We start from the raw sequence: 26,333 nt of genomic DNA, 5'->3' as shown, positions 1-26,333 counted from the left end.
ACACAGAGACACACACACACACACACACACACAAATGATGTGAAAGGAAAAAAAAAAACAAAAGTGGAAAAACGAAGTTGTGGCCGGTGGGTACAGTTCCATTTGAAGAGTTTATCTGCTGCGATTAGACATTCCGGCTGGTAAAGCTTTGAAAAAGAACAAGCACCATTGGGAAAAGGCCTCAAATGTCCTCCGCTGGGGGAGAGGTCAGCAGTTTCCGCTTGATTCTGTGCTCCCACAAAAAGCAAAAAGAGAAATAAATCTACATTCAGGCTCGTGGTCAGGCAAAGTCATTGAAATGTTTCAGGCTTTATTGCGTCTTTTCCTCCGTTTTCAAGTCCGACTTGGGCACCAGAGCCTCGTTTAGTCACGGAGTCCAAGGACGTGTATCTCCAACTTCCCATGAGGCCTTTTCTTTTTGTGTCCATGTGGATACGTCTGGGTCCTCACCGTCTCTGCTGGGCATAAACTGGGTATGCTAGCGTCACATTCAGAGAGTCATTGTGCTGGACCAAAGACGTGTGCTGGTAGTGAAGTACGAGTTCTTTCAATGAGCTGTACAGGTTGTACGGCTCGGCGAAGCCATAACCTGAGGGGGTCTTGTTGATGACGCAGTGCTTCACCTCACCGTCCACACTGCAAAGAGAGGACAGCGGTCACAGTCTGTTCTGTATCAAAGTGTCAAACTAAACCTCAACCATTCATAAAAAATAAAAAAAAGAAATCACTGCCACTTTCAATGAATCAAATGTGAATTAAGCTGTTTGATCAAAGCGCTCAGACTGATACATACACAACGCTGCAGGCGTAGCATCCTGCTTTGCTGCTGTCTCGAACCAGGAATGTTCCGTCTCTCTTGCCCTGTAGGAGCGCCTCCGCCTGTAGTCGATTGATGTTGCCCAGTTTCCAGGACCGCTCATCATGATGAGGAAGGTCTTCGTCATCGTCCACCATAGAATATTGACTGGTGAAACAAAAGAGACGTATGCAAATGTTAAGTTGCGAGAGAGAAAAAAAAAAAAAAAAAAAAAGGCGTTTGCATTTCTTTGTGCCGGTTTGTTCAAATTTAAAAAATGACACTCACTCTTCTGTGTTCTCGTTCTTGATTCCGAGCCACTCGTTGAGTTTCTTCTGTCTCACTCCCTTCTGGGTCAGCCACCTAACCAGAGAAAAACACGTGGACATTAGAAACCAGGGCAGATCCATTTTGATTTCCTCCAGAGGGACACGTACTCTGTAAGTTTCGGAAGCAGCACAGGCTCTGTTTGCGTGCTATACTTACATCAGATACTGGTCTCTGGTCTTGCGGAGCTGGATGAGGTCAGGCTTGATGCTGTTCATCCTCTTGTCGATCTCCCTGTAGTCTGCCGCCTGTTTCTTCAGATCTTCCTCCAGTCGGCGCTTGCTGTCTACAATTTCGCTTATCCTCGATTTCAACTTCTCATAGTTCCCCATGATCCTGAGAACAAGCGTTTTGAACATGATTAAACTCATAATCTGCTAATTATGCTTCTTTTCAGGTGCCGTGGTTACGTGTGGTATATTCTTACCTCTGAATCTCCTTGTCGTTGCCTTCTCTCCTAAATTTCTCAATGTACTCCTTGCTGTACCGCTCTTGTGTTTGGCATTGCTCCTCAAAGATCTTTATAGTCTCATTAAAAGCTTCTATCGCCGTCCTTTTCATTTGGATTTCCTGGAAGAAAGAAGCACCGTGTTAGTGTATGATGTTGAAATATGGCAGTGAAATTGTTGATGGTGGTTTGACTGCGGGCGGCACTCACTTGCGACGTTCTGGTGTACTCTTCATACAGACGGTCATACTCCTTGTTCTTCTCCTGGTACTGCTGGTGGTACTCGCAGAGCTTCCTCCCCACAGCTTCGATGTTGTCTTCTTTCACCACCTGATCCTAAAAGAGATTCATAAATCAGCAAACGCAAAACGCTGCAGTTAAATTGCTTTAATATGAGTGTTTGAAATGTAGTAGTTTCATGTTTTGCTGAAGTCTTACCTGCTGGTGTTTGGAGACCGGGTACAGTAGCTTGACGTCTAGCTTGGGGTTGTACTGAGCCAGTGACTCATTGCGATAGTGGTTGATGAGCTCAACGACTGAGCTGAAGGTCAGTGGGTCTGAGAAGCCGTACTTCCCATCCCGATGGAATATCTTAATGAGCTTGTTGTTTCCTCCTTTCCTGTAGGCAAAACAAAAACACGGGGTTAAACTAACACTTCTAAATATGCACACACAAACACACACACAGTGTTAATAGGAAATGTCTTCGGACTGTCTTCAAACTGAAAGGAGGAAGAAGCTCACCTCAGAGTCAGGGTGTAGTCTCCATGCATTTTTGTCGAGGCATCTCGCACCAAAAAAGTACCGTCTGCGGTGTCCCTAAGTTTCTCGTTGACCTCCTCCCTTGAGATGTCTCCCCAGTACCATTCAGCGTCTTGCAGAGCCATGTTGTTGTTCATACCATTGTTAGTCACAGATGTGGGCTTGGGTGGCTTTGGAGGTAGAGCTGTGAGGACGAGAGGAGCAGGTAGACAACGTAAATAAATGCGCTGCACTGTATGTGTTCATATTTATATTACACCGGTCCACACTTTGAATTAAATGCTCGTAGCGATGCAGTTAATGAGACTCTTGGGGTGAAGTGGCAACATTTGGTTCTTTAACAGCTGAGACGCTGTGAATCTCACACTCTCACACACACACACACACACACACACTATGTGGCTCTGTCTCGCTCTCATCCTCTTTCCATTGATTTAATAGGGCTGAAAAAAATCCTGCCCCTCTCCAGCAGAGAGCCGGCGATGCTGAGGCAGGGGGGAGGAGAAATGAAGCGTGAGTCAGGCAGAATGAATTTCATTCAAGAAAAAAGGCTCTCTATAAATATTCCTATCTGCAAATACAGCTGTGTAGCCTTGCATTTTTGTGATGCCCATCATGAACACTGACACCAAAAGGATTAAAGATTTCCTTCATCGTAAAAGCAGGAAAACAAAGGTTAACCTACATATAGAGCAGATTTTATAATAAAGGCTGTGAACACAGGTAAAACTCAGCTGTGTATTGATTCCCCTACAAGGTTTGTTCAACAGTAATTACTCAGCTTTAATGTTGAATAACCACAATCACCTCTTCCTGTGGCAGCTTTAAGGCAGCGCTGAGAGTCAAGCTGCGTCCGTGGTCGCGTCCGAGAACATTTTAACTGCAGGTGTGGATCTATAGAGGATCTTAAATCTGCAGTGGCCGCTCACAAGCTGACAGCTCCACAGTGAAGAGAGCAGAAGCAGAACTATGGTAGCAGAGCTATTTTTAACCCACAAATCTGCACTGCCTTTGTTCACTCCCTCTGCATTAACCCCCTTTCTGCTGCAATAGCCCTTGTGCGGGATTTTGCTCATTGAGACTGCGAGCACCATTCACTCTCCAGGAGGCTACAACTGTGACATGGCATAAAAAATGCAGAGGGTTCACAAAAAGGCAGCCTGGCAATTCAACCGCAGCACAGCAGATGGTTTCCGCTGCACTTCTCAGCACATCTCCCCGTTACAAGAAATGTCTAATTCTTAAAACCAGTCGTGAACAATCCAGTCTTGTCAAACTTCAGCCTGCCGACGGCTCCACACACACAGCTGCTCCAATATATGACTGACTGCAAATATATCTCTAAATAGGCACGATAAACTGTTTTTTTTTCCATTTAAGCACCAAAAGCCATTAAGGGCAGCCTGCTCAGTAACGTGTTACATCACTTACCACAGCCAATCACATTGGGGGTCTGTCACCAACCACTCCTGCATCTTTCATTTCCTGAGAGCGATGAGGTCATTCTGAAAGCCTGTTACCCTTTTACCTCCCTTGCTTCAATTCTTGCAGCTAAACAGAAAACGGACGTAACTCTTTCTCTCTCTCTCTCTCTCTTCAGCATCCGACAGTGTGTTCTGATTTGCATCCACCTTAAGAGCAAATGTAGCATCTGTGTAGCATCTCTCCACTAGCAGCGGGGTAAAAAAGGACCTGCAGCCTGTTCCATGCTTTTCCTCTCTCTTCCTCTCTCTCTCCCTCTCTCTGTTGAGCTCGCTTGCTTGCTCTCCTGCAGGTTGCTCAGCCCCTCCTCCCTGCATGTCGTGCGGCGGTTTAGTCCGTCCCACTGCTGGCACTCAGACAAAGCCAGCTCTGCTGCAGCAGCACGTACGCAGCTAAATTATAATGCTTGGCCCGGTCAGTGGCATCCAGAGCTCTGAATTACGCCTGTAATCCCACAGCGTGACACTCAGCATGACAGAGATAGCTCCCCTGATTTCCTGAGTGAAATTAAAATAGACCTAGTTCTTGGTAAGGTAGAAGGATTCAAGTGGAACACGGCCGCTGTCCTTCTAGGTTTGACTGAAGAACGCGTCTTGAAACTCTGCGTGCTAAACTTAAGAAGTAACGAAAAACAGATCACACCAACTACAAATCAGTGTATTAGAAAAAAAAATGTTTTAATCTTCAAATCTGTGAGTTAAATGAACAAGTCGAAGATTTCTGCTGGGTTTGAAATACTCAGTCCTCTATTCCAGCCCCACACAACCTGTTGGGAATGTTTTAAGGCCTCCTCAAACAGTAGGTGCAAAAGGTGAAAGCCTCCACTGAACTCTGAAGATTCATCAGCTAGTCTAAGCAATGGAGAGTTACACACACAGTCTGTATGAATAGCTCATAACCATACGGCATGAGCAGGAGCCCTAGGCAAAACTGTTGTCTGATAGCTCTGACTGGAAACTTCAAGAAAACAAACACCTATTTATCTTGTTTTGTTCTTTTCTTCACTGGGGTACTTGTCTTATCCTACTCATGCAGCCCTTTTTGTTATAGCCTGAAGGCAGAAGCAGCAAAAATGCACTGTTCCACTTTTGCGTGATGATTTAAAAAATTAATTAATTAAAAAACAAAAAAAAAGAAAAGACGCAGGACATCAAACTTACGTTGCAAGTTGTGCATGTTTTGGTGAATCAACAGTCTCGTCTCTGTAGCTTCTTTTTTATTCCCAAAAAGTAAATTAAATCCAACAGAATTACTTTCAAGTCCTCCAGTAAAGCTCCATTTCATAGTTCAGGCCACAGAGAAACTGGATGTGGCTTGTTTTAATTCTTAGAAGGCTGCAGCTTTATGTGCTTCTTAATGAAATCCAGGTAATCCCCTCGGCGTGAGGCAGGTGCAACATGCGACTGACTAGCTGACTGACTGTTCAGTTCCTGCTGTGAGTGTGGTAAAGGGCCGAGTCTCCTCCTACTACTCCTCCTACTCCTCCTCCTCTCTCGCTCTCTCTCTCTCTCTCTTTCTGAGCTTTGAGAGGTAGAGGCCTGCTCGCATGGAGGCAGATAGTTAATGATTAGCAGTAGCTGCTCTGGTGTCAGTGCTGCCTGTTCTGAAAGCAGCCACTCGTGCCAGCTGTGTGTGTGTCTCTCTGTCTCTTTGGTCACTCCCTCTCTCTCTGTTTGTAAAGGAGGAGGCAGGGGGTGTTCAGTCTTATGATTAACTTGCAAAGTTTCAAATATTTGCTGAGCTGGGCAGTTTGAGGCAGGGAGGACATGTGGAGATCCAGGCGGAGGGAGGACCGAGGGGGGAGGAGAGTGTCCCTAGGAACGGGAGGCAGCGCTCGGTTAACAAGAAGTGCTCTGTGGAGCAGGTCGACTCTCCAGCCAACCAAATCTAAGTGGGCCTTTTGTCGCTTGCTTAAAATAGGCACGCAGTAACTGGGAGGAGGTACACGCAGACACCCGAATACACACACACACACACACACAGGTCATTCACAGAAACACATGTACAGAATGTACATGTGTGTTTACAAAGTAGGCTATTCTTCCTCTCTCTTCTTGTGACCATGTCATCTGTATGAGACACTAAAACCGGTTTGGCACACTTGAACTTAATCGTATGTTTGACAGGGTCATGTGTTTTTGTGTGTGTAAAAACCAATAAAAACATTAAGGTCTTTGCCCTCCTGCCCATCCACCCTTCCGTCCTTCATCCATCCGTCCGTCCGTCCGTCCCACTGCCAGAGTGCTCCCGCAGGTGCAAATTACTGACAGCTGAGAGTGGGCCTTGCACAGGAACATTATAAATAGCTCTAACAGGTAATAAAATGTTTAAACAGCCACAGCCAGTCCAGGGCCTCTGGCCCAGCCAACGACAGTGCTTTTAACTAGCACTGTAAAAACATAACTGTGCCACGCAACGCGCTGCACTCACACCATCAGACTCGCCTCAGCTGTGCAGACCACCACTGTAACAGCCATAAAAACTGACTTTGTGCAGTTCTGCATTTGACATATCACCAGCCAGAATGTCAAACAAGATTTTATCAATAGGTTTCATTTTCTGTTTTCACTCCTACGCGGTCAAATGGAAATTTCAACGGTTATTACATTTAAGATGCTTTGATGTTTTCAGCTAAATTCAAAAGCCATACTATCACAAAAACATAACACAAATTTGTACATAGAAGTACCATGTCATTAACTTGTAATGGAATATAGCCTTTTATTTCTGATAAAGTAATTTTTAAGCTTAAAAGCAGAAACTGACATCCTTAATTGAAACTGTTCCACTGTTCTGCAACAACAATTAACAGGAAATGTGTCTAACTTTCACCAGTACATGATAAAACATGCTTTAACTTAACAATGTCAGTAGTTTACCACCACAGTGTGCCATGTGGCCTTCTACAACCACAGTAGTTGCAAGTCTCAACACCTTTCTTCAAGCTATTAATAGTTCACGTCTCAGGGCATTCAGTTCATATTCTGCAGCAATTCAGTCCCTGCAGAACATGCGTCCATGTCCTGCAGCCAATAATAAATACAACCGAAATCCCTTAACAAAGATCAGCAGGCTTTTTTTTTTTTTTAAATAAATAATATTCTACCATTGTGTACCGTTATGAACACTAGAAATCATCAGGATTTTAAAACTTGCAAAAATGAAATTGTAACTACCTGGAGCAGCTTGACTTTCACTCCATTCACTGGTCACCAGAACCTCGACGATCTTGATGTGAGCATCGAGACTGGGTTCACAACTGTGGGAGTGAAAAAAAAAAAGGCAGGTTAAATAAAGTGTGTGTTTTATAGCCCAGGTGACAGTCTCTGCTGCTCTGTGCTGGTTTCAGTCTGGTGGTAATTCAGGCTTAGCTACTTTAATTGTGCAGCACAGCTGGTAAGTAGAAAAGCTCCAACTTACATCCGTGTATAGCTAAAACCCATGAGCGCCTGACACACTGCGCTTTGTGTGTGTGTGTGTGTGTGTGTGTGCGAGAGAGAGTGTGTGCTTTCCTAAATGTAAGTGTCTGCACGAGTGCATGCGTGAGTCTCTATGTCTCAGTATTACATGACCGAGCCTACGCACCTGTCTGTCTGCTATCTGAGTGTCTATCTTTGACAGAGCAGAGCGTGTAGCAGCGACACCCACCTGGTGACTTGTTGTCTGAAAAACACAGGGCTGAAGATCTCGCCCAGGGCTCGAGCAGAGAGCAGGTTCTTGGAGCTGTTTTGGCACACTCTTGCAAAATGCCTTAGCAGACAGTGGAGAGTTAGCCAGTATTGGGGAGGCAGGCTCGGGGTGCTGGCAATGCGACGTAGCAGCTGGGCACATTCCTCAGGATTCACCACCTCTGTTGAAACGGATGACAACGGCCAGAAAGGTCAGCGAGACAGATGTGAAAAACTGATCCTGCGTTAAAACCCTACCAAAGTCGAAAGGGAGCATTAAATGAAAGCAGTTTCTTTGAACAGTGAGGAGATGGAAAAAGATGTCATGTGCAGTTAGGTTTGAAAACCGCAGAGATTGTGTGGTTGACAATAAGCGTAAGGTACAATGCCAGGTGATTGGCTGCTCAAAGATGCTAGAGATACACTTTCAGGCTTGTTTTAGTTCCTATTAACCACAGATATCCTGTTTCTGGCCATGTGACGGCAAGAGAGTGCAGCCCTGCAGAACAGTGTGCTGTGAGAAATTTGACTGTGCTTGCAAAGAAGGCAGAAAGACAGACAGACAAGGGAAAGAGAAAGTAACAAAATACACTGATTATATATCATTTGTTACACTAAGGTAAAAAGTGCATAAAGAGAATCAAAATAAAAAGTTTTATATCAGGACCAAAGGGCACTGATGAGGTCTTGTGGTTTTCTGTTCAAAGTACTGAATGTTCAGTAGCAGGGCAGGGGCACATTACGTCAGCACTGTACACTAAAAGTGTGATAACTGAATCTGTGCTGACGTTATTTGTTCTCACCTTTAGCAGTGAGGACCATCTGAGCATATAATGCTGTGGGGACGACGGGCTGTGGAAGATCCTGCAGGTACCTGCGCAGACCATCACACAGGACTGGAAGTTCAAACTGATCCAGGTCTGCAGAGGGAGGATCTGAAATGCAAAGCAAAACACACACAGGCTTAAACTCATTCCTACAGAGTGAAATCTTTAATTACAGGTTCAGGATTAATGTGCAAAGCTGTATATGCACACACACATTTAGCTCTCTTCATCACCACTGCTTAAGTCAATTTATTTGTGTCTGTGACACTTCCTCTTTTCTGTTTTTGTCTACCATACTCAACTATTGGAAACTTGCAGGTTTCATATAGGCTGAAAAAAGGTGTGATCAAAAAGCCACTTACCACAGTCAAAATACTGTCTGACTTCAAGTCCAGCACCAGCAGTAAATGTTCGATATAAGGTGGGGTTATCCAGACCTGCAGTACAACATCAACATCAACATTTACTGACAAAATTAATACCTTTTAGTTCTGTGTAAGAGGTCACGGAAAGAACGTTAAATGTTGTTATAAAGAGACTGTCAGTTCTAGCATGATGCACACCGGGCAGTAGCATGTCATGATGAGTAACTTAATCGTTTCCTCGGTCACGCTCACCTTTCCTCTCAATAGCTTCCAGCAGCCGGGCCAGCATGGGAGGAGCGGTCTCTGGAAGGGAGAATTGCTCCGTCACGTCCAGCAGACAGAGGCCTGGAGGAGACAGCACACCGTCAAAGGAGGTTTTCAAAAGGAGTAAAACTGGCTCCCTGCTAATTCTTCATTGGATCAATGCTTTCTCTCCAACCCATCCCGTGTGACTGGGCTTAAAATCGAAATTAAACCATGGAAATACCACAAATCCGTTCCATCATCAGTGCCATGCAATTTATCTGCAGTGATAATAGGTTCACCAAACTGAAATAAATGAATAAGTGAGATGATGAGTAATGCATCAGATTATATATATAGTAACAGTTATTATATTAAGTTATTAGCTTTAGCCCTGCATCCATCAATCTTTAGATTGTTAAGATTGTTTATTCTTTAAAATGTTGAAAAATTGAGAAAAATACTCATCAGTTTCCTACACTCAAGGTGACGCCTTCAAATAACTTGAACAACCAACCCACGAAACCACAAGATACTCAGTATATTCTCACATAAGACAAAGAATACCACAAATATCAACAGCTATGAAGCTCGAACTATATAATGTTTGATATTTTTAGATGAAAATTTATTCTAAATGATTACTTATTGCCTTTCTTCCGATCGAGTATTTGTTTAAGCTATAATTAGCAGTTTACAATAAAGGGCTTTATTATTCTCACATTGTATTCCTTAGGTGAATGACTACGAATACTGATAAAGGAATAACTCTTATTCTTTATGAGAAATTCCATTCAGTGGCCCAGAAGAGATTTGAGCAATGGAAGAGGAAACACTTCTTTCCATAGCTCTGAATGATTTTTCGCAGACACAACATCAAAAAATGTTTAAATTTAACAGCTTTTCATACAAAGCTCTTTTGTTCTTGAATGCTGCGGAAGATATTTAGACAAAATGAAACAATATATTGTCTCAGTCTTCTGGCCGTTTTGGAAACACAGTGGCTCTAAGGGGATTTCACTTGGCCCATAACTCTTCCTGAGGTGAGTGGTGACAATGAATGGGTTTATTTTGTACAAAAATTTAGGGGATTTAAGTCACATCAGCAAATACAGGAACAGAAGAGACCCATACAGATATTATGACGATATAATGGTCTACTGATAAAATAAATCTAATCAGACTTTTTGATGAATGTGTATGTGAAATTAAATAGTGAGGCCTGCAATTCATCTTAACCAGCAACGACTGATTGGGCGCATGACTTATGAAGTACTTAGAACTTCAAAGGAAGCAGGTACAAGACCAAAGCTCTGCCTTCAAAGGTAAGTAAAAGGCAAAGTAAAAGGTGAGTATTTACAACAGACCGATTCAAAAAAGGAGGTGCTGAGCACTAAAGTTAGGGTTTGGTGGACCACGGAGCTAAGCAAATACCCTGTGATATGAGGTAAGCCAGGTCTGAGTTTTCTCCTCATTTTTCCTTTAGAACTTTGTACCCAGGTGTGGAAATGAAAGGATGAAGGGGTTGGCAGAGATTTTATTTGGATTTGCGAAGGCACATTTTCAAAGGGCACTTTCCTGAAAGGCTCAACTGTTCAACACCGAGTCTGCAGAGTCAAAATGCTGAGAAACTATGAATGGAACCCTTTCTCGTAACCATATTTTTCTTTCTTTCTACCTTAAAAATTATCACATTTTTTTTCAATTGCACATTAAAACGTCCAACTCCTGCTCCCGCTGATGCATGCGTGCTCCTCATTACCGAGGACCTCTCCCACCAAAGAATGTTCAATCAGGGAAATAATGAACCACTTCATCCAATTCCACATCCTCTTTGGCCGGCGCAGCACGCAGGCTGGCATGTTGCGTGTGAAGAAGCTGGATTACCAAAAGTCCTTCCAACCACAGAACACACCAAACTCCATGTAGGACAACTGGTCATCTGGAAGACATTATTGGAACTGCAAAGCGGGAGAGGGGGGGTTTTCTCAGAAGCAATGAACTCTGAGATGGAACACCAAAGTTTCCCTAAATAGAGATCGAGACACGCAGAGTTGCCATCGCACACCTTGGAAGTGTAACCTTTCTCCCAGACAAGATATCTAACACGGCCGCCATTCTATTGCCAACCTTTTTCTGAGAAACCCAATTCACAACCTGAGGCTAAATTTAAACCTCAAACCCATCCACCTGCCCGCTGTTCATATCCATGAAAATTACCCTATGGTAATATCCCACTGGTTTCATTAAAGATAACATTTCTTTAAAAAACTGTCTAAGATGTTTTAAAGACAGCGTTTTGTTAATCATGAACATTTTTAAACACATCAAATACACATAATACATAGGTTTTAAAGCATCTGCTTGCATTTCTCAAACAGCTTGGTGGTAATTCCTAAAACAAGAGTCTTTGAAGTGATCCAAACGTTTGTTTATTTACTCAATCCATGGCTGACCTATGAGTGAAACAGTACAGGCCGGAGATACAGTTGCTTCTTGGTACTGTCAACGATGCAATAGTTTCAGCGCCAATGGAATTGTATCAAGTAGCGCACAAAATATGGCAGAAATGTTTCAAGCTATCAGTGATGATTTCTGAGATGCCTTGGCACGAGATCAAACGATCAACATGCTCCTTCCATCTTACAACCATGGCAACGCATATAAACACACACAAATTACCAAACTTAGTAACATTTGTTATGTTTATATCATTAATGATAATAATGCTGGCAAAAACTAGATAGCTTTTACTACCTGGAACGAAAAGGTACAGCTGATTTTACCATATCTTTTACAATAGTTTGAGAAAGGCACAGGAGATGAATGTACTTTCTGCAAACCTCATTAGAGAACTCAGAGTTCACTCTGGAGGGCTGTAAACATTCAGAAACACCTGCATTAGTAGCAAAATTATAATCTCTCTCGTCAGTCTAATCAATGCCAGAAACAGACTAAATTGTCCTCTTTGATTTACTGCAGTGTTACTACGGTAAGAACACAATGTAATGCTGTTGTTTTGCTGTGTCTGGAACAGCTGAGGGGCTACACACGCGCACACACACACACACACACACACACACACACACACACACACACACACATCATGAGACTCAAATTTTCTATGGAAGCTGGTTTATGTGGCAATTTGGGAAAGGAAAGTAAGGAGACGGGGGGGGGGGGCTTGGACGAGTCTGTACAAGCCTGCATGTTTGGCAGACTCTTCTCATGATATCCCAAAAGGCCTCGGCCAGTCAGTAGTCAGTCAACCACACGTCGAGGAAGTCGATGCAGCTGCCACTGGTGCTGCTGTGGTGTGGGGGACAATCTCCCCGGCTCAAACGGTATGTCTGAACTGAAAGAACTGCAGACTGCGGGCAGGACAGGGCTGGGGCACCACCAACACACTAAAGATAGCACACACTTAGGTTAAATTTGGAGGGCCCACTCAAGTAACCAAGCATTTTCAGGTTATACCATTTCTTCTTGTCTGGAAGAGGTCTAGCTGAGGCACGCCAGTAAAAGTTGATAAGCCGTGGAAAGAACACAACACCACACCACACATGACAGCACATTATAGAGCAATGAGTAAAATGATAACACAGAAGGAGAAAAGTGGACAGTCAGTACAGTATCATTTAAGAAAAAGGCTGCAACTGATTCACTCAAAGTGAAACATTATTCAGACATTTAACAATAAAAAAATAACACAAAAGAGATAGAATTGTTGTTATATTTGCAGGGGAGGACCAACATGCTTTAACATGCTTGTATTTTAAGTCAATGAATGATAGAAATGGAAAGGCAATGTCTCCTCCTGCAGGGTGGAAGAAGCAATGCAGAAGCTAAGCAACAGCCAATGAGGAGACTGTTGCTACAGCTTGACAATTAACCCTATAGAGAGCAGGCCACAACTGAATCACAAAACCTGCACAAGTGACCAGTTTGTTTCAGGATTCAAGCCAAATTAAAAAACATAATTCAGGTTTTTTTTTTGTTGTTTTTTAAATAATATTGTGTTAAATTTGCAGAACACCACTCTCACAAATGATAAAACATATTTTAAGTAAAATGAACCTTTAGAGAGATAAGTGGCCAGAGCACAAGTATAATGTGTGAAATACTGCGTCAGCTTGGATACATGAGCACAAACTGAGAGACTTCTGTCGCATTCAGTCAGTGACCTTATTTTCCCAGCTTCTGCCACAATACAGACTCTGGTTGTTCTTTTGTGACTGTCAAGTATGAAATATCTCTTCCAGTGACTAGCTGGGTCAGATCGATACAAACAACGTAGGGAAGAGAGGGAGTCGAACCTTTACGTACCTAAAAGAACATGTCCTTTTTTTTTTTTTTTGCACAATATCATTCATACATCAGTGAGACGGGGCTATACAGGACATGAAACTGACGTGAAACAGACCTATCGTCATACTGGTAGTTATTTAACCACAACTGTTGTGTAACTGCAATGTGAGTTTTATACTGAAATGGTGTGCTGTAACTTCTGAGTGTCCCTCTGCCTGGCAAGTCCATGCAGATTAAGACTTACAAGAAGTGAATTATTTTTCTATTTTTAATAGAGCTGACTGGCATTGTGTCTGACACTAGATAAATGAGTTCTAGTTTGGATATAACTGACTCTGTTTAAGAGCCTATGATCTATCTTGTTCAAAGCATTATGTAATGCCCCACCTTCACAGCACAAGGGTTACACATACAGCACCTAGCTGCTCTAGCTGGTCCACCTCGTCTTCCTGCCTCTTAATACATCACATATTTGAAATACCTTTTCTGGCCCCTTTGACTTTGTGTTCCTTACTAATCTCACCTCTGTCTTATTGCACAGCTTCCCCGAGTCTCTCAGTCTGTCTCTCTCTGCCTTATTCTCTCCATTTCTTAATCCTGCTAGCAGACATGCTCCGACTCCAGTAAAGAAGATTTGCCAATTCAGACTTCAGTCTCTGCACACAATCAAGTAATGAAACAGTTGTGCACGCTTTCATGCACACAACTCCAGTCTTACTGGATTTATACACTAATGCAGTATGGTGGGAAAAAAAACTAGTTGCTGAGTCCTAAAATTAGCATAAAACTGCAGCATATTTTAAAACGGGCATAGAGGAGGACTGAGAGGCAAAGAAAAAAAATGAAGATCACAAGATGAGGATGTGTCGATATTTTTTTTCCACTATTTTACTACTACTATTTATTACTCATCATTGGAACTAACTTGGATTACAAGGTTTTGTGTTTTTAAGTTTTTTTTTAGGTTAGATGAAGAATTGAGGGTAGAGCTGAAACCATGTTAGCTATTTAACTGATAAGTCAATCAACAGAAAATTAATCTGCATTATAAGAGAAGCGTATGTCTGTGTTGACATATCAGCCCTGCTAACACAGAGAAAACCACAGAAAACCAAATAAAGCACCACCTCATTCTATAAGTTTAAAAACGTCTTGGGGAAACGTCACTTAATAAACACTCCTCTGTGACACAGTTCAATGGTGGAAACTATGACAAGCCAGAAATATATTTAAATCCAGCTCGGGTCTGACGTTAGCAGGCTGCAGATTTGACGCTGCTACTCTCCCCACCCCCCCACTAATGACGTCAACATTAAAAGCTAATATTTAGCAGCTAAAATAAACAAATGTGACAAAAATAGATTTTTAACACAGTAAAACTTTTACATCTAATAATAATAATTACCAATTCAAAAAGTCAAAGAAATCTAAACTAGTAAAATTAGCCTCATACCAGCAGCATGTACACTGATAACAATGACAGTGTAAAACAGCAATCGTTGGGGTCCTGTTCACTGTGCAACCATTTATTGTCCAGTTGCATTGTCCAAGTTACTGCAATCAGCACTTAGCACAATACTGATTCATCACAAAGCTACAAATCAGTCTACCATGCAGTCTGTGCGCACCCCTCCACCAAAGAAGCGCCAACACATTCCTGGCCCCAGCTGCCTTTAGTTCCACAGAGGAACGCTATATCAGAGCATATCATGTTATAAAACTTGTTGCCTTGTTCATTCTGACGCTGACTTGGATGGATTTAGCAACGTCTGACTGTCTTTTCTGAAAAGAAACCTAAATATACACCAACTTGAAACAAAAACCAAAGCTGTTACATGTCCAAATTTAAGAGAGGTGAATTCTTAGCAGAGAAAAATCAACAGTTCTGACAGAAAGAGTGTTCAATACAGCAGATGTCAGCCTGAGTGGTAAAGAGGCCCAGAGAAGGAGAGCTACATTATCTCAATCTCCAGCTATGCAGAGTGCTCTCCCTGCCACTGCCTCCTTTGTATGGCCTGCTCTCTTCCTTCTAGTTGCCTCTTTCTGTCCATCTTTCATACACATAAAGTCAACATATATAGTTAAATATGACCTACTTTACTTTAAGTCTATGGCACAAATGTGCAGTATAAATCCACACACAGTGGTAATGTAAAAGTCTGTTTGTTTACATAAAAGAATCTGCTTTGGAAATGTATTTAACAGAAAGCTACAAAAGATTTAAATTCAAATATATTTTTAAAGATCACCTTTAAAGATCACTGCAATTTTACTTTTTTTTTTTTTTTTAATAATCTATTGCAGTGTTAGCTACATGCAAACATACTGATAAGCCTCAGACAAGCGAGAGAAGATAGCCTGATGGCATCAAATATTTCCTCAAACAAGACTCAGCATGTAAGCTGAGCCCTGTGAGAGCATGCAGAGTAACAACCAGTTATTCACATTTTTATCTCTACCATTTAGAAGAATGTTCACTAAAACTGGCTGTTGGGAGATAAAGGGCAATTATACACCCAAAAAAAAACACTGAGAACTCAAAACAATTACCATTTAACCATTTAGAGCCACAGCCTTAGCAATACAAATATCCAACTATTGTTGAACTTCACCATAGTTACAAATGGCTAAAATTATGATAGGATACTCATCATTTTAGGAGGTAGCTTGCTTTTTTGCAGCATAATGATTCAGACAATTATTTTTTATATAAAACATTTACCTGGATTGATGGCATACATTAACATTGTTAAAAACATGCTAGAAATTCCTTTGAGAGGATGAAATACCTCTCAGAAACTATTATTTCTCATCTTTGAATTTAATTCCTTGTTACTTTGATAAAACAAAAGTATTGTGCATTTGTTTTGAATCAGTGAAAAATATGAAAAGGGTGAGATGGAGGAATTTCAAATCAGTTATGCATTTCTGTATGAAATCAAATATGCAAACAGAGTTATAATCTGAAGTTAGTCAGGTGTCGTTCTTTGAGTTTCAGTCTTTGAGTTCCCCTTTTTTGGCACGCTCAAACACATGTATATTCTCTCAACTGAGAGGCCCAGAAAAGGAGCAACACTTTAATGTTTTAAAAAAAAAAAAAAGGCTGAGAGCTGGAATGAGGCGGAATAGTTTCCCAGCCCGGCCCTCTTCTTTCTCTCTTACCCTCTCCACATCTGCTGCACTCATGTAAACCCCTGTGGCTCAGAGAGGAGAGGCCCCTTTCCAAGCCTCCATTCTCCACCTCTTTTCCCACTGCCAGAGCTGACTGTAGGAACTATCAAAACATAAAAAAAAAAAAAAAGAGGAGGAGGAGGAAGAAAAAAAAAAGCTGAGGAGTAGGAGGAAGGGAGCGAGATCCCTTGGTGGTGCGCAATAAATCACAAACACTCTGGGAGCAACAAGAGCCCTGCCTCCATCATAGAGCCCTCAGCCCCTCTTCAAAGCCCCCTTCAGCATGCAGAGCCCAAGTCCCTCCCAAGGTCCCCCCATCCCCATTCCTGCTTTAGCCCCTCTGCCAAACCCCCAGCTCCGCTCCAGTCCTGATCCTTTTGCACACCATCCCGTGCAAAAGACCCTTTAGCTAGCGCAGGGGCCGTCTCTCCCTTACCCACAACCTCAGGGCCCCTTCTCCCCCTCACCTCCCCTCCCCTCTCTCTAACTCCCTCACAGCCCAGGACACAGAGACTTTTCTTCTCCCGGTGCTACATTCACACTCGCTCCAGGCTCAGCGCTGCCACTCAACCACGACAGAGCCATTCAACACATGCCCCCTTCATACAGCTCGCTCACTCTGCAAACCGCAGCAAAGAATTTCACAATAGTACCACAAAGGGCAGAAACTAGAAACCTGGCTGACTACAGCTGCTCTTTAGGTGAGCAGAAAGTTTTAAGTGCACATTCATGCAAGCCACAGTGTTTGTGTAAAAAGATGCTGGTTTTAATTGCAGAGCAGAGTTTTGGTCTGAGAAGTAACGCTGTTTCAAACTGACAGGGGGTAAAGTTTATACGCAGCCATCATGGATTTCACGTCAGTGTTTTAATAAAGAAACCAAAGACCACACTCAGTAACTCAACTGTAAGTACACTTAGCCAATATTCTGATTATTGCTTATAGATGTCACATAAAATACTTAATACTTACTTATTAAGTTATCTAACTTACAGGAAAGGCAACTGTCTGACTTTTGGCTTGCTTTATTCAAAAAGACTGATTTAATCTCTGTGTCTGCTGCAGAGATCGATCAGATGTGTTTAGCCTAGCTTTGCATGAAAAGGGAGGAACGCTGCTCATCTAACTTTGTCAAAGATGCAAATAAATGGCTTCTAATAGAGCTACAGTTGTTTTGTTCACATGCTGAGGCAAATGAGGCATCATGGTTTTAGGAGCTGAAGTATCTCTTGACCAAGAGCCACTAGATGCAGCGACTGCCTGCGGCATCTCTTAATAGCAAGTCTGTCCGACAGGAAAACGTTGATAACTAGCTTGCTAGCTAACAAACTAAAAAGAAGTAAAACAAAACAGATTCAAAAGATGTAGGATGGCATATATATTCAGTTTTGATGGAATTAGCCTAGCTCTTTCCCCGGGCTTTCAGAGGAGTAATTTGCCTTAATCACCCATACATAGTGATCTAATCGTCTGTCTCAACAGTGATAAGGGAATTAAATTCCCTTAAGATGCAGCTTTGCGGAGAAACACAGATGATATCCACTGGTAACATATGGCTAGCACAAGATGCTCTAGTGTTCTATAGCCTGGATGCTCGCAGCGCCATTGTCCTCTGGGACTGAGCTTGGTTCACATTCGGGGCAGCAGGACAGAGATACTTGTTCTCAAAGAATGAAACTGTTGTGCAAAATTAGCATCACATCTTTCTCACACTTTATCTGTGAGCTGCTTGTTTATGTTTTCACCTAACAATTAATTAAAAAGAAAGATCGTGTACGAACGAACACACACACACACACACACACACACACACACACACACACACACACACACACACACACACCCACACACACACAAGATGAGAACCATGACAACTGAGCAAACTCCACCCACTGATGAAGGCCAGAGAAGTGACTAAAAACTGTACAAGCAACAGGCTTTTTGACATCTGGCTAGACAAACTGACAGGAAAATGTGATCATGGGCTATGAAAACTGATTTAGAAAATAACTAGTAGATTAATCACTAATGAGAAAAACTATTAGCTGCAGCCCTCCATATTTTACAGTTCTGTGGTCTGATGTTAAACTCACCTTGCTCTGAGTCAGAGTCTACCTCCGCCTTGAAGGAGCCCGGAGCTACAGGTAAGGGTCTGAGGGGCCTTGGCTTGGGTGTTGGGGGAGAGATCCATTTCTTTCCAATGTACTCGACATATGTCCCAGGGAAGTCCCCTTTTTCCTGAGTGGTTTCATTGAAGCCTGGCAGCCATCCAATCTCATCTGGCCTCTGCTCCAGCCCATCAGTGTACCCAAGAGCCACCAGGGCTCCTTTGCTTACCAACAGTATATCTCCCACATGCAGATCAATGTCCTCCTCCCTCTCCTTCTTGTAGTCATAAAGCGCTCTGTACTGATATCCTTCAGCACTCATATTGATCTCTTTGTGTCACGGCCTTCTCTCGTAGATGAGCTTCAACCAGCAAAGTTACTTTTCAGGTTTCTCTGATTCAGGATTATAAACTACAGTCTTTAACAGCTCTGTAGAGACAGTATCTAGCTCGTCTTCATTTTTTCACAGTTCCTGTCTTTTCTGAATGATTTGCAGCTCTCTTGGCGTGTTGCCTCACAGTATGTACCCATCAGTAAATGGCCTGCAGCTGTGATCTTGAGAATGCTATCCAGACCTGTAAGATGAGAATGGAGGCCATTTGCAACATATTGCATTAGACAATCATGTATCACACACAATGCTAAAATGTGAACAGACTTAAGTTTATGAGATTAGATCATTATAAAAATTAACATTGAATGATGGATCAGCTAAAAAGCCACTGTGGATTTTTACTGCATGGACAGATTTTACATTTGCAGTAAGGAAACTAAGCTGAAGCACAAGGTGAATTAATGCCGTGCACATTAACTCAGCTATGTACAGCATGCATACAGACTGATAACATTTTATTAGACTTTTATGTCTACTTTACACCAACTTGGTAACTCTTGCGTCATGCCAAGATTGTGGCAGATCATATTTGCTTTGATAAAGAGATGTTTACAATGCTTTTAGCTATTATATTGAGTCATTTAATTAATTATGATATTCAGTGTATGGTCCCATTACACTATTTCTGTTAGTGAAATGACTTGGCACAAAGTGAGTCTCACAAAAGTAAAGATATTGATACAGACCTTATAACTGAATTACATCTAGCAGTTTCTGGCTGAGTAAGTCGACTTCAGAGCTGTTCAGCAAACATATGGTTGCTAACATTAGCATTATCCGTGACAGCTTAAACTCACAGGGCTGTTTCTACTTGTTTAACTAAATAGCAGCCTCCTGGGTATGTTACCGATGGCAAAAAAATGTGATGGCAGTAGACTTGTGGATGTGGAAAACGTTTGCATGGTTGCAAGTTTATTTCTGCTTGAGTTTTTAGAGAGTCCAAAGCAGCAACGACACAGTGTCTGAAAAGATGTCGTGGGAGCAGAGTAGTAGGCTAACTTGCTAGCAGCTTGCTAACATTATCGACTGGGGTTAATTAGCTATCTGCTGGAAGTAATTACGATGCGAATTTACTAAAAGTTGGCACTAAAGTTAAACAGAAGTAATCGAAACAGGGCAAAAGACAACAGTGGTTATAAAGACAATTTTGAAAAAAATATTAGGAAGATAAATTAAAAAAAAAAAAACTACAATCTAATGCAAGAGTATAAAGTAAACCAAGTTAAACCGAACTAACTTTAGGGAAATGTACCTTTACAAACAAGCAGCTTTTGAAATTTTCTTTTTACCATTCAACAAAGTGGAGTAACGTTAACATCTGCGACCCTGGACAGTAGCTTACATACCGAGGGTTCACGGATCCACAGGCAAATCCAACGGCTCCTCTTCCTTCCACACTAAACGCTTCCACGTCGTTAAAAAAAAACTTCACAGTTGCCACGTACTATCAATAAAACGCAGCCCTAAGCAGATCCTTTATCAGCACGGCTAAGAAGAGAAGTCCTCCGCTTCGGTTTAAATCCGGTTTAACGAGTAGTACAAACTGTTACAAGCTACAGCCACTCGACATAACGGCACGATTTTCGCCGTCCCGAACAAACGCTCCCTTGAACGTCGCCTCTGCTGCCAACAAGGGACGAGACCAAGCTCGGCCGCGTATTGGTCCGTGACTCTGTCAATCATAAACATCACACAAGCGGACCAATCAGATCGTCGCTCTATGCAGACACTCCCCCTTCCATGTACTCTCGCACGCAACATGAAACACCTATGGAAATTACATAACTTGCTCCCGGTCCTAATGTTAACCAAAGTCGTTTTGATTTTTATTATCAGTGACTCTTTTTTATTTGACATGGATTATTTTCACAACTTTATAATATGAAATATTAAAGTTAGTGTAAAGATATCAGTTTACACTATGTGTGAAAAGCTAGACATTCACACTGGAGCATTTAAGAACAAAAACTACTTTGGAATGTTATAAATTTCTTTGTTTAATTCCACACTATTTTGAAAGATAAAATTGGCATATAACATCATATGTTCATAGAGATAATATCCAGAACAAAAGAGGTTTTGTGCTATTTCAAAAAACAGCCATAACACCACATAACCATGTTTATACAATCCATAGTTCTCCCTTTTTTTTCTTAAAAATCATTATGTTCTCAGTGTGGAAGGTCCCAAAAATTTACAGAGTCACCATCTGAGGCACATGATTGTAAATGTGGGTGGCCTAATTATCGTAGGGAAAGAGGGCTGGCTTGCAGAAATCCCCTATCAAGTATAAACCCTACTGTCCCGGCTGTGCTAAAAGAGGCTGTAAGCAGCTTTGTAGAAGGGTAGGCCCCTTTAAGTGCTCTGCAGTCACATAGGCACCACTGCCCATCACCACTGAGAAAAAGAGGAAGGAGTAAAGGAGACAGGAGAGTCGGTGGTGTTGAAATCAACAGTGACTAGGAAGTTCTGTTGTCGTGCATTGAGAAACTACAAACCATACTTTCTTTTAGTCACATCAGCAATTTTTGCAAAAATATATGCACCAGTGTTGCAATTTCCATTTACCATACGAATTGCATGTATTTCTTTCTGTTTGACAGGAGATATAGTTTTTCTCCCTTTCAAATGCCAGACCAAACTGTCCAGCAGATAGCCAATGAATATTAAAGACAGGATTATTATTTCTGCTGCAGATGATGGAAATGAATATTTTAACCACCAGACCATATAATCCCCCACTCTGCCAGCATCACACCTCACCCCCTGATTAAATAGTCAGACTCTTGTGACCCATCTGCTGCCCTGCAGATACCCAAACTGCTCCTCTAGGAGGATCTCTACCTGAACCCGCACAAAACATTAATTGCACTGGACCTCTCTAATAGACATTTAGGTGTAAAACAACAGTGCATCATACTTCCTATAGACCTAGTTTGGCTTGTTTGCAAAATGGAATATTACACAAGCAAGCCAAGTTGTGTCAATATATGGTGAGTTTACAAAAAGGTGGTTATCGGTCAACCAGCGAGCTATTCAGTAAGTGTTCATAAACCACAACAGTAGACACCCTTAACTTGAATTTGAAACTTCATGTTGCCATTTAATGGGCCATGACTATTTGTTATCATCATTAATTATCTCTTTACCTGTCCCCTATTTTCTATTATTTTGTATTTTGAGATTGTTTTCATATTCAATTGCTCTCTTCCTGTACCATATTCTGAATACTGGGTTACTGGACAAGGAATGTGTTTATGCTAAGAATATTTTGTGGCTACACTCCTCAGTACAAGTTGCGGCAGCTGGCCTGGCACTTCAGCTTTTGTACAGATTCAACCAACGAGATGCAACATGTTCATTTGTGAGCATCAGAAAGGCTGGCTGGCAGATTTTTTTGTTACCTTTGGACAGGGCCAGACTAGCGGTTTCCTCCTGCAACCAGTCTTCATGAGGAGCTAAGATAAGCTGAGTAGCTGCTGATGGGGAGTTTCATATTTAGCCTACAGATATGAGAGTGACGTTAATCTTCTTTTAACTTGAGGCAAGAAAGTGAAGAAGCAAATTTGCCAAAATGCTGAACTGGTGCTACACAAACTTCACACATGATCAACTTTGTTTCTTGTGTACTGCAGCCTTAAATATTTTCCAATGAAATTTCTTTTTAAAACACGATTCCTGAGCTATTTTCTCTGCTTACTTGAATAATTCACTACCTAAGCACTTTCAGTTGACATACATTTCATTGAAAAGTACTTGAGGTCTATCAGACTGTCAGACCTCCTCGGCTTTTATCATGGTAATTTTCAAAGTGTGAAGTGCTCTCAGACCACCTACTGTGCTACAGCGTTCCAAAACAATCTGAAATAGGTCAAAGACGACATAATTCAGAGAAATATAGCAAAATGTACTGTATGTCATTTCACCCAAGGTTACATGATATACTGCACATTCACAAACATGAGCGTCACAGAAATTTAATGTGCAGTGTTCTTTCACAAACATGAGCTCGCAGAAAGATTGTTTCGGCATCTCCACTTCTCAACATAACATTACAAGTTCTTTGAAGTATGAGGATTTGTAACATGAACAGAAAAATGCATAGTACAAAAAAACAAAAAAACAAAAAAAAACCAAAAAAAAAAAAACCAAACAAACAAACAAACAAACAAAAGATGTCTATTGTGTCATCTTGCAGAATCTGTCAAAATGGTTTAGTGTCGAATGGGCTCTCAGACACTGAATTAAAGCTGCAGGTACGTTGCAGAGGGTTCCTTTCATGTCGTAACAGTGGGACCTACTTTTTAAAGAATTCACTCTGCGTAGATTGGGCCCCTTAAACCATTAATCTATGCAGTGTTTTCAAGGTTTTAATAATGGCTAACTTTAGTGTATAGAGCTCTCAGGCTCCAAGCTTTCTCTCCGCCCACCCCCTTCTCATTTCCCCTCTCTCTCTCTCTCTCTCTATTCACCGATTCTTTTACTTTTGTGAGCAAGCTGAGAATTCTCACATGGGTAACCCCGTAATGCTCACTAACATGAGATAAGATGAACTTGTGAAATGCATCACCCACCAACGCCTATTTAAACAAAACTGAAAAAAAAAAAAAAGGGAAAAAAGATACTTCCTCCTTATGTTTTGGTTCCCTATTGGCACAGTAATATTCTCTGTCAGACTTTAAACTCAGTCACCCTCTGCTATTTGCATGTTCTGTACTTTATTCTTATTTATTCTATTATAGTGAAGTACCCATTATCCAAGAGTCTTAACTTAAAAACAGCTTTAAACATCTCTAATAGTAATTATCTATTTTTATTCAAACATTTTTTTATCAATATGTATTACATATGTGCACTAGACTCTCTATTTGGACAGTTATGAGAGCTGTTCACGTTATCTAAATTATTACATGCATAATTTAATCAGCTTGACGGACAGTGTTGAGATGTGTTAGCTTCAGTATCACAGCTGTGCAGCACTTACATTATTGTTTATTCTTTGCATTTCAAAAAATATGCAACAGTACTACTTAATGACTCTAACTTAATAATGCTTCTTTCATGGCCCTCTGAGGTTTCTGCACATCCTGACAGACAAATCCACATTGTCTGGAATTAACCGTCATTCTCTCGTCTTGATGATTTTATGCCTCTAATTCCACATCCTGCGATTCAAAGAAACCCCTGCAAATTCCATTTTCACAGGGCACAGACTCGGCCTGTGTGCTTGTCAGTAATAACATTCCTCTGGTATGAAGGAACACTTCTCTCTACTCAACCATCAACTCATCAGATGCGGCAGACAATGACCTTCTTCACTGGTCCAGCCCATAAATCATTCATTTTCACTACAAGCCACAGCTCAAGTGTTTTCTCGTTGAAGAATTCCTTTTTTGCTTTAGAGAACATACATAGTACATATATACAGAGGAGTAGTTGGGTTTTTATGACAACAGGAGCTGCATCTGTGAATCTGCATTACATGTTAGCATGTCAGGTTCTCACAATGTGAAATTCACCAACTATAATGTATGCAGAAAGAATGTAAGTATATTGCATGTCTTTATAGTCAATTTAGACCAAATTTATGTATTTCCACATCTTAAAATTGAATCCTGCAGGAACTGGGCCCCTTGGAGGCAGCGGGAACAACTGTTAAACACAAAACTGACATAATATCCACTTGATATGGTGAATGTGTTAGCAAACAGTTGCCTAGATACACACCCAGCAGACATAGAGCAACATTTGGAGTCACGTTTGATGACTGTAAGTCCAATTTTCTGGAAACTGAAAAAGCTTTTTGATGCAAAAAAAAACTAAACAAAAGAAAAAAAAAATAATGAGCTGAAAGACACTAAAATACTCTGAAGAGCTGAGGGGAACTGCAAAGTTGGGGTGGAGTAATTATCTGTTGGTTCGTCACTGCTGCTGTTTTCAGCTTAAGTTATTCTCTGGCGTTGTGGTTGATACTGCCCACTCCATCAATGCAACATGCTCTTCACATATGTTCCAGCAAAACCACAGCGATAAGAATTACTTAAAGTATATTTGCATCTAATTAGGTATCTGCATTTGTACTCCTATTGATTAATGTAAATTATTTTAAAAGTACATTTAATTATCAAGTGAACACAGGATATCAATACAGAGGTGAGTATGAATGATTTTCATAAAAAAAAAAAACAATAACATTTATGCTCATATTTGATAACTGTAACTGTATCTTGTACCCTTGAAGCATCAGGCTGCTGGTGTGTTTCTGCATGTGTGTAGATATGAGCAGGTTTGTGTATGGCTGTGTGTGCAATGTCTCCCTGGTAAATTATTTACATGCTGTGAAAGGCTTTAACTAATGGAGCACTTGGGGTGAACGACGTGTGATTATTGCACTTAAGAAAAGTAAATGTAAAAGTGTTAATGATTTTTAAGGACACACTGCAGCAATGTGTTGTAGTGTAGAACATTTATGATTCATTCATTAGTTTTCTTGCATTTTACAGAATTGTAATAATGAATATAACGTTGATGAGATTGGAATCAAACTTCTCATCTCATGATCATAAAGAAAAAGAAAAAAAACATCCCACAGTTGATAAAACAGTTTAATACTCAGTGTAATGATAAATAATTCACCAGAAAAATAGAGTGAAGAAAAAAAAGGGGAGTTTTGTGTTCTGTCACATGTCAGCTGAACAGCGCGCCAAAAATCCTCTAACTTCTGCCTTGCATTAACAAGATGTCTTGGAACAAAACACTGCAAGGTGATTAATGAATAATGTTGGCAAGCTGTAGTGGAGACTTCTGGGAAATCACTGACAGACAGAAACCTGAGCTGTCATCTAACGTGAATGTTTGGACAGTTTTTTCTTTCTTATTCTGTCTTTCTTTGTTCTATCTTTTCCAAATAATAGGGTAGCCTACTATTTAGAGATGTCTCACAAAAGAATAACGGATTAGTCCATTATTTAGAAAAGGTTAATGTTGCAGATCAGCTTACAGTCTTTTAGAGGTATTCGGTGTAAGTACTTTTCATATTGAGACGCTTTTGTGAGACTTTCCACGTTTCAAACCTCAAGACTTCCTTTTTGCAGTTCCACCACACTTCTCGTTTTACTCTTTGACGTCTCCTTACACATGTACACTTCCTCTCTTTCTCTTTTACTCTCCTTTTCTTTGGCTCTCCAACTGATGTTCCCCTCCCAGTATCCACTCTACCCCCACCCCCCCTCTACTTCTTCACTGCATGCTGTGGGAGCAAGAGGTGGTGACATGTCACATAAACAAAAAAGGAAAAAATAGGCCACATCATGTGGAGGTGCAGCACAGAAAGTCACAGAAAGAGACAGCCAGTGCTGCACTGGAGGCCCCCGTTTTATGTGCGCAGGCAGAGAACAGTGACCTAGTTTGGCAGTGACATGTTTATGGCCGATGAG

The 26,333-nt window shown here is 41.3% G+C and overlaps 1 protein-coding gene across 3 annotated transcripts; it reads right to left on the bottom strand.

The window, feature by feature from the left end:
• Nucleotides 1–2: 2 nt before the first annotated feature.
• On the bottom strand, nt 3–20,488 carry pik3r1 (phosphoinositide-3-kinase regulatory subunit 1). Of its 3 annotated transcripts, XM_022768785.1 has the most exons (15): nt 20,244–20,488; nt 18,489–19,078; nt 8,928–9,020; nt 8,673–8,747; nt 8,287–8,418; nt 7,464–7,665; nt 6,992–7,074; nt 2,316–2,517; nt 2,010–2,190; nt 1,782–1,907; nt 1,551–1,693; nt 1,283–1,459; nt 1,085–1,159; nt 794–964; nt 3–636 (listed from the first exon to the last, which is right to left on the bottom strand). In XM_022768785.1, exons 2-15 carry the CDS (start codon nt 18,823–18,825, stop codon nt 447–449), a joined length of 2,187 nt encoding a protein of 728 aa, XP_022624506.1. In that variant the 5' UTR covers nt 18,826–19,078; nt 20,244–20,488; the 3' UTR covers nt 3–446. The 3 variants fall into 3 exon arrangements, with proteins under 3 accessions (XP_022624506.1, XP_022624508.1, XP_022624507.1); XM_022768787.1 differs by lacking the exons at nt 7,464–7,665; nt 8,287–8,418; nt 8,673–8,747; ... (1 more) ...; nt 18,489–19,078; nt 20,244–20,488 and adding an exon at nt 7,236–7,272; XM_022768786.1 differs by lacking the exons at nt 6,992–7,074; nt 7,464–7,665; nt 8,287–8,418; ... (2 more) ...; nt 18,489–19,078; nt 20,244–20,488 and adding an exon at nt 4,976–5,237.
• Between the last annotated feature and the right edge of the window lie 5,845 nt (nt 20,489–26,333).

This window comes from Seriola dumerili, unplaced genomic scaffold (genome assembly GCF_002260705.1).
Source record: "Seriola dumerili isolate Sdu_G_001 unplaced genomic scaffold, Sdu_1.0 BDQW01001845.1, whole genome shotgun sequence".
In the NCBI taxonomy this organism is placed as follows: domain Eukaryota; kingdom Metazoa; phylum Chordata; class Actinopteri; order Carangiformes; family Carangidae; genus Seriola; species Seriola dumerili.
This window is presented reverse-complemented; position numbering and strand designations above follow the sequence as displayed.